At 50.0% G+C, this 12,450-nt stretch overlaps 1 protein-coding gene across 2 annotated transcripts; it reads right to left on the reverse strand.

Moving 5' to 3' along the window:
• Positions 1-220: 220 nt before the first annotated feature.
• Positions 221-6,863, reverse strand: LOC138824069 (coiled-coil domain-containing protein 71-like). 2 transcript variants are annotated; one of them, XM_070017754.1, is made up of 2 exons: positions 6,800-6,863; positions 221-2,888 (listed from the first exon to the last, which is right to left on the reverse strand). In XM_070017754.1, exon 2 carries the CDS (start codon positions 2,834-2,836, stop codon positions 1,229-1,231), a length of 1,608 nt encoding a protein of 535 aa, XP_069873855.1. In that variant the 5' UTR covers positions 2,837-2,888; positions 6,800-6,863; the 3' UTR covers positions 221-1,228. The 2 variants fall into 2 exon arrangements, with proteins under 2 accessions (XP_069873855.1, XP_069873856.1); XM_070017755.1 differs by having other exon boundaries at positions 221-2,881; positions 6,800-6,846.
• Positions 6,864-12,450: the final 5,587 nt, after the last annotated feature.

A 12,450-nucleotide genomic window follows, 5' to 3' on the forward strand; every position in this document is an offset into this window, starting at 1 on the left:
TTTCTGGTGGTTTTTCACAGACTTTCGTGCCCCAGATAGCTTTGAACCATGATCATCAGATCTCAGCCTTTTCAGTAGCTAGGATTACAGGAGGGAGCCACAGGTGCAATCAGAGTGCATTCTGATCACTTTCTCTACTCCCAGGTCTGACCACATTTTGTCCTCTTTAACATGGGGTTGTATGTTTGAGAGTTGGCACATCCTGCTTGGGAGACAGTGCTGAGAACAGAGTAGAACCAGTCCTTTATTGCCTATTAGAAACGTTGGGGTTGGAAATGTGGCTTAGTGGTAGAGTGCTTGCCTAGCATGCATGAAGCCCTGGGTTTGATTCCTCAGTACTACATACACAGAAAAAGCTGGAAGTAGTACTGTGGCTCAAGTGGCAGAATGCTAGCCTTTAGCAAAAGAAGTTCAGGGACAGGCCCTGAGTTCAAACCACAGGACTGGCAAAAAAAAAGAAAAACCTTTGTTAAAAGCCAGGCACCAGTGACGCACACCTATAATCCTAGCTACTCAAGAGGCTGAGATCTGAGGATCACGGTTCAAAGCCAGCCCGGGCAGGAAAGTCCGTGAGACTCTTATCTCCAATTAACCACTAGAAAAACTGGAAGTGATACTGTGGCTCAAGTAGTAGAGTGCTAGCCTTGAGTGAAGAACTGAGGGACAGCACCCAGGCCCAGAGTTCAAATCCACAATCAACAAAAAAAAAAGGGGGGGGGAGGTCCCTCTCACATACTCAAAAGTAGCTAAACACCTGAACTACGCCTCACTTTTTCTAAGAGGCTTGAAGCCTTGCCCACTCTTGTTACTCAAATTAACTATCTACACCCAGGCTACCAAGATCCTCTTTCTTTTATCTAATTTCCCCAGGTTTCTTTCTTTCTTTTATCTAATTTCTCCAGGTTCAAGCTGGCCTGCCAGCAGACACGCAGACACGCAGACACGCAGACACGCAGACACGCAGACACACACACACACACACACACACACACACACACGATGAGCAGGGAGACTAAAAGGTGGAAAGGTATAAAATGTGATAGAAGCTAACAGGGAACATACAACTCAAAGAACAAGTCACAGTGCATTGTGCCATAACACCCCTCCCACTTCCCACCCTACCCCAAATCCTCCAGTTTTTGAGAGGAGGCTGACTGGCCCACCAGGGCCCTAGAGAGGTACTCAAGCGTCCTCACTGTTGCAGAGCTCTTCTAAACATTCTTATGAATCAGGATGTTGAGTATGGCAGCAATGGCTGAAGCCGTATTATAGGAGATAGATTCACCCGGAAGATTCGCTGGGCCCACTTCAGAACTTCATCATCAGAGGACTGCTTATCTACCTTTATAGCACGGGCCTTAAGTTTGGCTGTAGCAGGCCCCAGCCAAGCCTTAGATTGGAGTCCAAGCCGTGTCCTCTTCTTGGGAAGAAGATCCTTTGCCTCCTCAGCCTTTTTCCTCTTCTGTCCCACAGTCTCAGACTGGTTTCTCTGGGTCTTCCTTGCAGTCCTGATCTGAACAGTTCCTTTTGGCCTGCCTCTGGGTTTGGTCTGAGCCACCTTGGCTTTGGCATCTATTGCCTTTGCTTTAGCCTTGGCTTGTGTGACCACGACTTTTGCCTTGGCCTGTGCTGTTTTGCTCTTGGCGAGTGCTGTCTTACCTCTGGGAAGTGCTGATTTTCCCTTAGGCAGTGCTTTCTGAGCCTTGACCTGTGCTCTTTTGCCCCTGACCAGTGCTGTTTTCCCCCTGACCAGTGCTGTTTTGCCCCTGGCCAGTACTGTTTTGCCCCTGACCAGTGCTGTTTTGCCCCTGGCCAGTGCTGTTTTGCCCCTGACCAGTGCTGTTTTGCCCCTGACCAGTGCTGTTTTGCCTCTGGCCAGTACCTTCTTGCCTCTGACCAGGGCTGTTTTGCCCCTGGCCAGTGCTGCCTTGGCTTGTGTTTGAGCTACACTGACAAGAGCCTGGGCAGCTTTGATCAGAGTTCCAGCTGCCTTCATCTTGGTACCTAGGGCAGAGCTCTTTTTCATTTGCATGCTATTGTGGGACCCAGTGGCTCTAGAGGTCTTGTTCTGGGGCCCAGTGCCTTGTCGGGGTCCAGTCCCCTGGCCTTTGTGAGTCAGACATTTGAGGCCCTTGCTTGTTGTGTTTTTTCTGGGGGCTTTGGGTACAGCGTTCCCTGGACCTTTTCCCAAACCTTTCCGCAGCTTTAGAGGACAGTCTGCAAGTGACAGCTGCAGTGATCGGGCCTTGTGCTTAGCATCCAAGCAAGGCAGGTGAGTCTTGAATGGAACCAGGGCCTCAAGGACAACAGAGAGCTGCATGGCAGGGTAAACACCTGGATAAAGGTGGGCAGGGAAGCCCACAGTTTTGCCACTGGTGTGGCTGGCACTTGACTGCTTCAGGGAGCTCAGCAGCAGGTTGGTGGTAGTATGCTTGGCAAGAGCTGGTGTGGATTCTTTGGCCAGCCTGCCAGACAGTGACATAGGGAATAGTGTGGTTGGGCTTGTGGATAACGGCATGGCCGTTTGGGGAGCACTGGCTGCAGGAGGGGATGTGGAAGTTGAGTTGGCACAAGCTTGTGGTTTCGTCTGGCTTGGGGGAGAGGCTGTGCACGAACTATAGCCATAGACATCACCGCTGCGCAGAATGGTTGGCTGGAAGCCATCATCTCGCAGGCCCTGCAGAAAAGCCACAAGTTGGGCTTCGGTGGCACAGAGATCCTGGCTCATGGGATTAAAGACAAGCAATGCCTCTTCCAGCACCTTCTTCCCTGCTGTGGAGATGCGTGACCAGGAGTGGACAGCTTTTTCTTCCACATGCTGCGCCACCACGCTCATGGCATTAGGCACTGCAGATCTCTCTGGGTATCCACAAACTAGCGCCTGGCACCTCCAAGGCAAGAAGAAAACAATCAGTAAGAATGACACCGAAATATATGGAGCTAGACAGGCCAATCTCCTCTCCCCACCCCAATGGCACAGCCTGGATAGAATGCTGGGGGTAAAACCCTCTTTTTCTGATCTCTACCATATTGGGCTAAGATTAGATCTGGCATTTTCTTCTGGATACACTTAGCAAGCACCCCAGAGCCAAGCAACTTGTTCCTGGGCTTTCTAGAAAGGTTTAAGCCTAGCTCATTTGAATTCAGTTCTACTCATTTCTTTTTGGCAATGCCAAAGGGATCAAACCTTGGGTCTTAGGCATGCTAGATAAATATTCCATCACTGAACCAGATCCCTTCAACTTTCGTGAGTCATGGGGCTTGAATTCTGGACCCGGGCACTGTCCCTGAGCTCTTCAGCTCAAGGCTAGCGCTCTATCACTTTGAGCCACGGCGCCACTTTGGGTTTTCTGGTGGTTCATTGGACATAAGAGTCTCACAGACTTTCCTGCCTGGGCTGGTTTTGAACCGTGATCCTCAGATTTCTCAGCCTCCTGAGTAGCGAGGATTACAGGTGTGAGCCACTGGCACCCACCTACATAATCCTCCTGTCTCAGGATCTCCACTTCTGATATTAGCATATGCTATTATGTCTAGTTAAATCCTGTGTTTTGTTTTAGCTAAAATTTCACTATGTTGTTCAAGCAGGTCTTGAATTCATAGGCTCAAGCAATCCTCCCACTCCTGTCTGCCAAGTCCCATGCTGTGACTATTTTCCTTTTCTCTTTCTGTCTTTCTTTCTTTCTGTCAGTTGCAGAGCTTGAACAATGGGCCTGGGGCACTGTTCCTCAGCTCTTTAGCTAAAGGTGAGTGGTCTACCACTTGAGCCACAGCGCCACTTCAGGTTTTCTGGAGGTTTATTTGAGATAAGAGTCTCAAGGACTTTCCTGTCCGGGCTGGCTTTGAACCTTGATCCTCAGATCTCAGCCTCCTGAGTAGCTAGGATTACAGCTGTGAGCCACTGGCATCTGGCCGTTCTTTTTTTTGTGTGTGCCAATGCTGAGCCTTGAACTCACGGCCTGGACATTGTCCCTAAGCTTCTTTTTACTTAAGGCTAGTGCTCTACCACTTGAACCACAGTGCCACTTCTGGCCTTTTCTGTGTATGTGGTGCTGAGGAATTGAACCCAGGGCTTCATGCATGCTAGGCAAACACTACCACTAAGACATCTTCCCAGCTCTACTGCAACTATTTTCTGATGCCCAAAACCTAGATTCTGTCCTAGGAACACAGGCAAACATCCCTGTTCTAAAAGAGCCTAGTTTTTTTTTTTTTTTTTTTTCCCCAGTCCTGATGTTTGAACTCAGAGCATAGGCACTGTCCCTGAGTTTTTGAGCCATAGTGCCACTTTTGTTTTTTTTCTGTGTATGTGGTGCTGAGGAATCGAACCCAGGGCCTCATGCATGGTAGGCAAGCACTCTACCACTGAGCCAAATTCCCAGCCCAGGAGTCCAGTTCTAAGGCAAGGCAAATCCATCATTAACATTCTTGAGTATAAGTCTGGCTCAAGTGGTAGAACTCCAGCCTTCAGCAAAAAAATCCAAGAGCTCAAGGTCCTGAGTTCATGCCCCAGTACTGGCACACATGCACACACATGCACACATGCACACACGCACACACACACACAAACTGACAAGATTATCTTGCCAGGCACTGATGGCTGATGCCCATCTTAGGTACTCAAGAGGCTGAGATCTGACCATCCAAAGGTGGTTGAGTTCAAGCTTGCTTGGGGCTGGAAGCTCACGCCTGTAATCCTAGCTACTCAGGAGCCTGAGATCTGAGGATCCCAGTTCAAAGCCATCCCAGACAGGAAAAGTCCATGAAACGTTTTGTTTTTGTTTTTGTCAGTCATTGGGCTTGAACTCTGGGCCTGAGCACTGTCCCTGAGCTCTTCAACTCAACGCTAGTGCTCTACCACCTGAGCCACAGCGCCACTTCCGGTTTTCTGGTAGTTTATTGAAGATAGTTTCACAGCTTTTCCTGCCTGGGCTAGCTTTGAACTGTGATCCTCAGATCTCAGCCTCCTGAGTAGCTAGGATTACAGGCATGAACCACAAGCGCCTGGCTTTCCAGCTTGTAGTTTTTAAATGGAGGGGATTGGGTGGGATGTTCTGCTTTCAGAGACCCTAGATATACCACCCAAGTGGTCAATTCCTGGCTCTAAAGTTATGGAGACCAATTACCTCAGATAAGGATCCAGAAGTCTGCACACATGTGAGAGTGTGTGTGTGTGTGTGTGTGTGTGCGCGCGTGCGCACGTGCGTGCAAGTGCGTACACTCCTATTTAACTCAACCTGGCCTGGAACTACAGATTTGCCTAACTCAGCCTCCCAAGTGCTAGAAGAGAAAGCTTTCTAGACAGAAACGAAAACAACTGATAAGGAGCATGTAGACAGCTGGGGGCTAGGCATATCAGAGAGACAATGAACCACTGGAAGTGAAATGGTCAACCAAGTCTCTATTAGTGGTCTAAGCTTTCCTAAGCAAGAGTTTAGAGAGATACAGACTTCAGTACAGCCCAGATAAGAGAGTTTGGAAACACCCAGATTTGTTTACAAAGTTATAGCCACCAATGACAACTCTCACCCAGCACCCAACCCAGGAAAAGGCAGAGCATTAAAAGATCAATTGAGAATCAGGTAAATCCCTGGGGTTTGGAGGCCCTTGTGTACATAGCTTCTTTCCAAAGCCCTAATGGAGCCGATGTAGGATTCTGGTTGTAGTCTTGAGAATCCCCAGAGGAAAAAAAAAATTCCCTTGGGGCTCTTTGTTTGAAAACATTCTTGGATCCTCAGGTGTCAAAAGGCATTTTTCAACCCCCAGAGGATGCTTTCCAGGCATAATCCTTGCACAAGACTTCAGGGTTTTTTAAAATTTATTTTCTTTTTGGGGGGAGGGGAGGGGGACAACATGGCTGAGGTGGATATAGTGTGTGAATTGTAGAATGAAGGAGGGCCCTGGGTTGGAAAGGTCTGTGGCCTCAGTGATATATGGTGACTTGCCTAGCATGCATGAAGCCCGGGCTTCGATCCCTCAGTACCTCATCCACAGAAAAGGCTGGAAGTGCCGCTGTGGCTCAAGTGGTAATGTGTTGGCTTTGAGGAAAAGAAACTGAGGGGACGGTACCTGGGCCCCAAGTTCAGCCTAGGACTGGCAAAATAAAAAAAATAAAAATAAATAAAAAAGAGAGGAAAAAAAAGAAAGGAGGGGGCCTAATAATACTTCCCACCCTCAAACCTTTGCCAGAGATAATTGGGTGGGGGGGCAGGCCGGTGTGATCCGGGGAATTCTTTGACCCAGGCTGTCTTGGGCTGGGGTCATTTTGATGCCCGCCCGCCCCCCCCCAAAAAAAGGAGGGGGGGGAAGAAAAAAAAAAAGCTTTGGGAGACACCAGCCGGATCCATCGATTCACACCTTACTTTGAAAGGGGCCAGCAAAGAAAGTTGACCAAAGATTTGGGTGGAGGGGTGGGGACAGAGGAAAAAGTAAGATTTCAGGGGCGCAGTGGGTTCGGGGTGGGGGCGGGATTGGGGAGGGAGGGAGGGGGAGGGAAGGCGGATCCGTCGGCCCCCACCCCTCTCTCCCCAACGGCAGAAGGAAGGAGGGGTGTGGGGGGGGTCAGGGCGGTAAGGAGCTGCCAGCCGCGGGGCGGTGCCCGCCGGGCTCGGGTCCGGCGACGCTCCCCCCCCACCCCCCCCGGGTGGGGTCGCCGGGTGGGCGGGGAGCGGGGGGGGGGCACGGCCCGGCCGGCGGAGAATGCGGGTCCGAGAAGAGCGGGCCACCACCCAGACTCTCTGCCCCGCCGCCTCACTGACCGCCCCTCCGCAGCACGGTCAGGCCTGCGGCTCCAACCTACCGGCGCCGCCGCGGGGACCCCAGGATGCGCTGCTGCGCCGCCTCCGCCGCTCCAACATGGCCGCCCACTGCCACCGGAAGTGCGCGCGGGACTTCCGTTTCCGGGATTCTGGCCCGCCCTGCTGGCCCTTGACTTCTCCCTGCCTTCAAGACCCCATTTCCACCATCACCACCCCCCCACACACACACAGACACCCCCAGATTCCAAATCTGGGGATGTACTAAGGAGGGTTACCTGGAGAGAGTGGTTATGGAAGGAAAGTTGCTCTGACCCATCTGGTCCAGTGTGGGAATCTGAGCAGATGTTTCCTGAACTCATCCTCAGGTTAGACTCAACTAGGACTCAGCTAGGATTGGGGGGGGAGGCCGGGGGGGGGTATCTGACACCCTGATAGGGTAAATTAGACTTTTGCCAGGAATACAGGCAGATATCCGAGTACAGAGAACAAAGGAAGGTCTGTTGCTGGGAGAGGGTCCAGCAAGACCCCTTCTCACAAGGGAGAAGTGAGGAGGAGGCCCGGCTATTGTCTGAGGTGACCTATATAACCTAGGTGGTTTAGGAGGGGCTAGAAGGGGCTAGGAGAAGGAGATCTATATAACCTAGGAGGTTTAGAAGGGACTAGGAGGAGGAGATCCTGGTGTGGGCATGTGAGCCAGGGGCTTCATCATGGCAGACTAGGATTTATGGCTGCTGCTCAGATAGTAGATAAGGGGTCCCAGACCTGAAGGTCACTCTGTGGGGCTCTTGCTGCCTTATAAGGCAGTAGCTGCCCCAGAGAAGTACCATCCCAAGATAAAGGGGGGCTGGAGGCTGATTACTGACTGCCTTTACTACATGAACCTCGTGTTGCCTAGGAAGGGAGCAGGCTAAGCTGTGGAGAGGGGAAAGAGTGTACTGAACTATGGGAGGGGAGCTCATTTCGCTAACACACCCTTTCCAAGGAGAATCAGATAGTGCAGTTGTTAGGTGAGAAAACAGGAAGCCACATTTTGAGAGGTCGAATCTTGGAGTCTTTATTAAAAGGCCAGTGACAGGGGCAGGGAAGGTGGCTTAGTGGTAGAGTGCTTGCCTAGTATGCATGAAACCCTGAATTCAATTCCTCAGTACCACATAAAGTGGCAGATTGCTAGCCTTGAACAAAAGAAGTTCAGGGACAGTGCCCAGGCCTTGAGTTCAAGCCTTAGGACTGGGGGGAAAAATAGGCTTCATGATGGACTCCTGTCTTGCAAACCAGCAGCCCACAAATACACTTAACACTGTTAGGAAACCGAGCCATGAAGGCTAGAGAAGAAAAAAAGAAAACAATCATCAAACAAATTCAGCTCTCAAATGGAGAACTGAATTAGGATGCTATGGTGATGAGAAAAAAGACAGGAGACAGAAGACAGGACAGGAACACAGAGACAGGTGGCCTGGCCTAGTGGAGTTTGAGCTGGTTTGGGCCTAAATAGGGTCAGGTCAGTGGGCAGAATCACAAGAAACTCCCAGTCCCTGGCACTGGACTGACAGGTTTAGTAACCTATCAGCCAAGTCCCTGCCCCTGCCTTCAGGGATTCAGGCACACCTATTACCTGAAGGGGAGGGGCTTCACATTCTACCATCCAACACATGACCAAGATGGAGGGGAGGGTTAGGGAAGTAGGGGGTGGGAGGGGGGGTCCAGACCCTAACTCCCTATTTTACAGTGACAGCTGAAACTGGTTCCTGGAAAACTCCAGGCTATTCTCCATCATACATGTATGGAGACTGACTGATTCTCTTCTAACAGGAAGTATCTCAAGACATCTTTTCTTTGTTTTGCTGCTAAGGTACCTCTTCGGGCAAGAACTCCTCCTCTCTTCCTTAGAAGGTGTCCCACAACACACCAAATGAAAAGCTGGTGTGCACCTGTGAGCATACACCTTAGATTCTGTGCTACACAGAACCCCAGGCTCTGGGTCGAGCTGTGCATATATCTAATCTGTGAGCCACATTATACCAGAGTGGGCCTTGCACACTTGCACACTTGCCCAGGCATGGGTGCACACATGTGATGGTAAGATCCTGGCTCACCCTCAGCCTCTCAATGACACACAGTCCTACCTCCACTTGAGCCACAGCATCATGTCTGGCTTTTTCTGCTTATGTGGTGCTGAGGAATTGAACCCAGGGCCTCATGCATGCAAGGCAAGCACTCTACCACTGAGCCACTTTCCCAGCCTGTACCTCCCAAGGTACCTGTCTTTTGACCTATAAGTCTAGGACCTCAATCTTTCCACCTATGCTCTTTAGCCTGCAAAGGGGTTATAGGTTCTTCTACTAGAGCAGCACCAAATTAGATGGCATAGTCAAAATTAACATGGGGGGAGGGGCAAAGGAAATCTAGATGGTCTCCAAAGCTTTAACCAAAGATCCCACAGGTCAGGAGATCCCAATACAAGTTGCAAACCAGTATGGGATCCTGGTATGAAGTAAAACGTCAGATCATAAACCAGAAAGCAGAAAACTGCCTAGAGTACAATTCTTATACTCTAGTCCTCAACATGGTGGCGTGTTTAGTAGTTGGTGATGGGTAATAAAAGATGGTTGCTTGCTTCATTTAGAGTCTTTCTTCTCTATGAGCCCAGAGTCCTCAATTTCTTTGCTTATACAGCGAGGCCCAGGCACCCCTAAAGACAAATGACTGTTCCACTTGGCCATGCCCTAGGCCTTAACTGATGTAGCTTAGCAGCTTCTTCTTCTTCCTCCCCTTCTGCCTCTTCTTCTTCTTTTTTGTCTTTTCTTTCTTGATACTGGGGATCAAACCCATGATTTTTTTTTTTTTTGTCCGTCGTAGAGCCTGAACTCTGGGTCTGGGCGCTGTCCCTCAGCTCTTCAGTTCAAGGCTAGCACCCTACCACTTGAGCCACAGCACACATCCGGCTTTTTCTGCTAATGTGGTGCTGAGGAATCGAACCCAGGGCCTCATGCATGCAAGGCAAGCACTCTACCACTGAGCCACCTTCCCAGCCTTACCATGATGTTGAACTAGTTAAGTAAGTGCTTTTCCACTGAGCTACATTGCAGTCTGTCCTTTAGCTTCTTGAGGACTCAGAACTGATGGTCCTTAATGCCTTCAAGCATAGCCAAGGTGTCTAGCAGAAACCACAAAATCTGTCTTCTCTCTGTCTCTCTGTGTCTCTGTCTCTCTCTCTGTCTCTGTGTCTCTCTCTGTCTCTGTCTCTGTCTCTCTCTCTGTTGTGAGGCTTGAACTCAGGACCTGGGCATTGTCCCTGAATATTTTTGCTCAAGACTAGTGCTTTAGCAGTCTGAGTCACAGAACCACTTCTGTGTGTGTGTGTGTGTGTGTGTGTGTGTGTGTGTGTGTGTGTGTGTACGCACGCATGCGCACGCATGTAAGAAATGAGAGGCAAGCAACTAATATGGGCTAAAGTCTTTTTTTTTTTTGTCAGTTGTGGGGTTTGAATTCTGGTCCTGGGCACTGTCCCTGAGCTTCTTTTGCTGAAGTCTTGTGCTCTACCACTTGAGCCAAAACGCCACTTCTGGCTTTTTTCTGGTACTGAGGAATCAAACCCAGGGCTTCATGCATGCTAGGCAAGCACTCTACCACTAAGCCACATTCCCAGCCCAACTTAACAGATTGTTGTAAACAGGGACACAGGGGTGGGCCTTAATTGACAAGACTCTAGTGATTTACAAGAGATAAGAATCTCACCCACTTTTCTGCCCCAACTGGCTTTGAACCACCATCCTCAGATCTCAGCCTCGTTAATAGATAGGATTACAGGCATGAGCCACAGGCATGAGGATTCTCCTGCTCTTTGTTTTTTGCCAGTCCTGGGGCTTGAACTCAGGGCCTGGACACTCTCCCTGAGCCTCTTTGTGCTCAAGCTAGCACTTTACCATTTGAGCCACAGCATCATTCTGCCTTTTCTGTGTATGTGGTACTGAGGAATGGAACCCAGGGCTTCATGCACGCTAGGCATGCACTCTACCACTGAGCCACCTTCCCAGCCAATGGATAGGAATTTGACAATGAGTTTAGTTATCAAACTTAATTTTCCTTAGTTCCCCCTTGCTCTTCGGGGGCAGTCATAATGTAAGGCTCAGTTCTACACTGGTTCCCAGAATCCTCTGCAGGATCTGATTCCATTTTCCCATAGTGATAACATGCTTGATGACACCTCTCTAATTGGCTGCCTACTTGCTACTCCTCTGCTGGTTCTTTCTGGCTTCACCTCCCACACTAACTTCTGCACTTTTATCTTTGTCTCCATGTCTGCTTTGGGCAACACTAAAACAATCACTACACATGAAAGAGGGACAAAGCAGTAAGCAGACAAAGACAAGCCGGGTGCTGGTGGCTCACGCCTGTAATCCTAGCTACTCAGGAGGCTGAGATCTGAGGATCACGGTTCAAAGCCAGCCCGGGCAGGAAAGATCATGAGACTCCTATCTCCAATAAACCACCAGAAAACCGGAAGTGGCGCTGTAGCTCAAGTGGTAGAGTGCTCGCCTTGAGCTGAAGAGCTGAGAGACAGAACTCAGGCCCAGAGTTCAAGCCCCACGACCGACAAAAAAAAAAAAAAAAGACAAAGACAAAGACAAATGACTGCTGCCCTGTACAAGTGGGTCCCCAGCTAGGAAAATCAGCTAATAAGCTGGGCGCTGGTGGCTCATGCCTCTCATCCTAGCTACTCAGGAGGCTGAGATCTGAGGATCATGGTTCAAAGCCAGCCTGTGCAGGAAAGTCAGTGAGACTCTTATCTCCAATGAACCACTGGAAGTGGTGTTATGGCTCAAAGTGGTAAGAGTGCTAGCCTTGAGCTGAAGAGCTCAGGGACAGCGCCCAGGCCCTGAGTTCAAATTCTACAGTCACCATCAACAACAAAAAGTCAGCTATAGTCTGAATACTCAAAAAGCGTAAACTGGGCCGGCGTTTGACTCTGAAGTAAGTGAGTCCTCTCCGCACCAATTTGTTCTTATTTGATCCCATAGTTGGCTAGAGGCAGGCTCTATATCAGGACCACAGACAGTCACTTTGGAACACAGAGTAGTACCAGTCCTAGATCTTTTTTCTTTTTTCCTTTTTGCCAGTCCTGGGGCTTGAACTCAAGGCTGCCTAGGCACTGTCCCTGAGCTTCTTTGGCTCAAAGCTAGCACTCTGCCACCTGAACCCCAGTGCCACTTCTAGCTATTTCTGTGTATGTGATACTGAGGAATCGAACTCAGGGCTTCATGCATACTAGGCAAACACTCTACCACTAAGCCACCTTCCCAGCTCTAGTCTCAGATCTTAGAGTAAGAGACCAGAGTGACCAGAGGCCCTAGACTTCTGACTTGTCTCTTGACTTTTCTAGTCCATTCCTCTGCCCAGTTAACCCAAGAATTTCCCCCATCTAGGCCTGTCAAAAAGGGCCTGTCAAGCCCTGCTCCCACCAGGGTCCATTTCTTCCCTCCCCATTGGTCCCCAGGAGATGTACAGAGTCTAATATTGTGCCCTTCTTTGTTGCCTGGGTTGGTGCAATCCAACTCAATGCTTCCCATCAGACAAGGCGGCCCAGGCTAGGCCGCAAGTGGCCTCCAGAGGGCGCCGTCGTCGAGCCCGTGGTTGGAGATCTCAGAGCTCAGCTGAGATGGGGCGGGGGTGGGGGGGGGGTGAGGGGTGCTTC

The sequence above is a fragment of the Dipodomys merriami genome, unplaced genomic scaffold (genome assembly GCF_024711535.1).
Source record: "Dipodomys merriami isolate MVZ:Mamm:240054 unplaced genomic scaffold, mDipMer1.0.p SCAF_125, whole genome shotgun sequence".
In the NCBI taxonomy this organism is placed as follows: Eukaryota; Metazoa; Chordata; class Mammalia; order Rodentia; family Heteromyidae; genus Dipodomys; species Dipodomys merriami.

Coding starts and splice junctions, on each gene's coding strand:
- LOC138824069 (XM_070017754.1), bottom strand. CDS start 2,836: ATGAGCGTGGTGGCGCAGCATGTGGAAGAAAAAGCTGTCCACTCCTGG.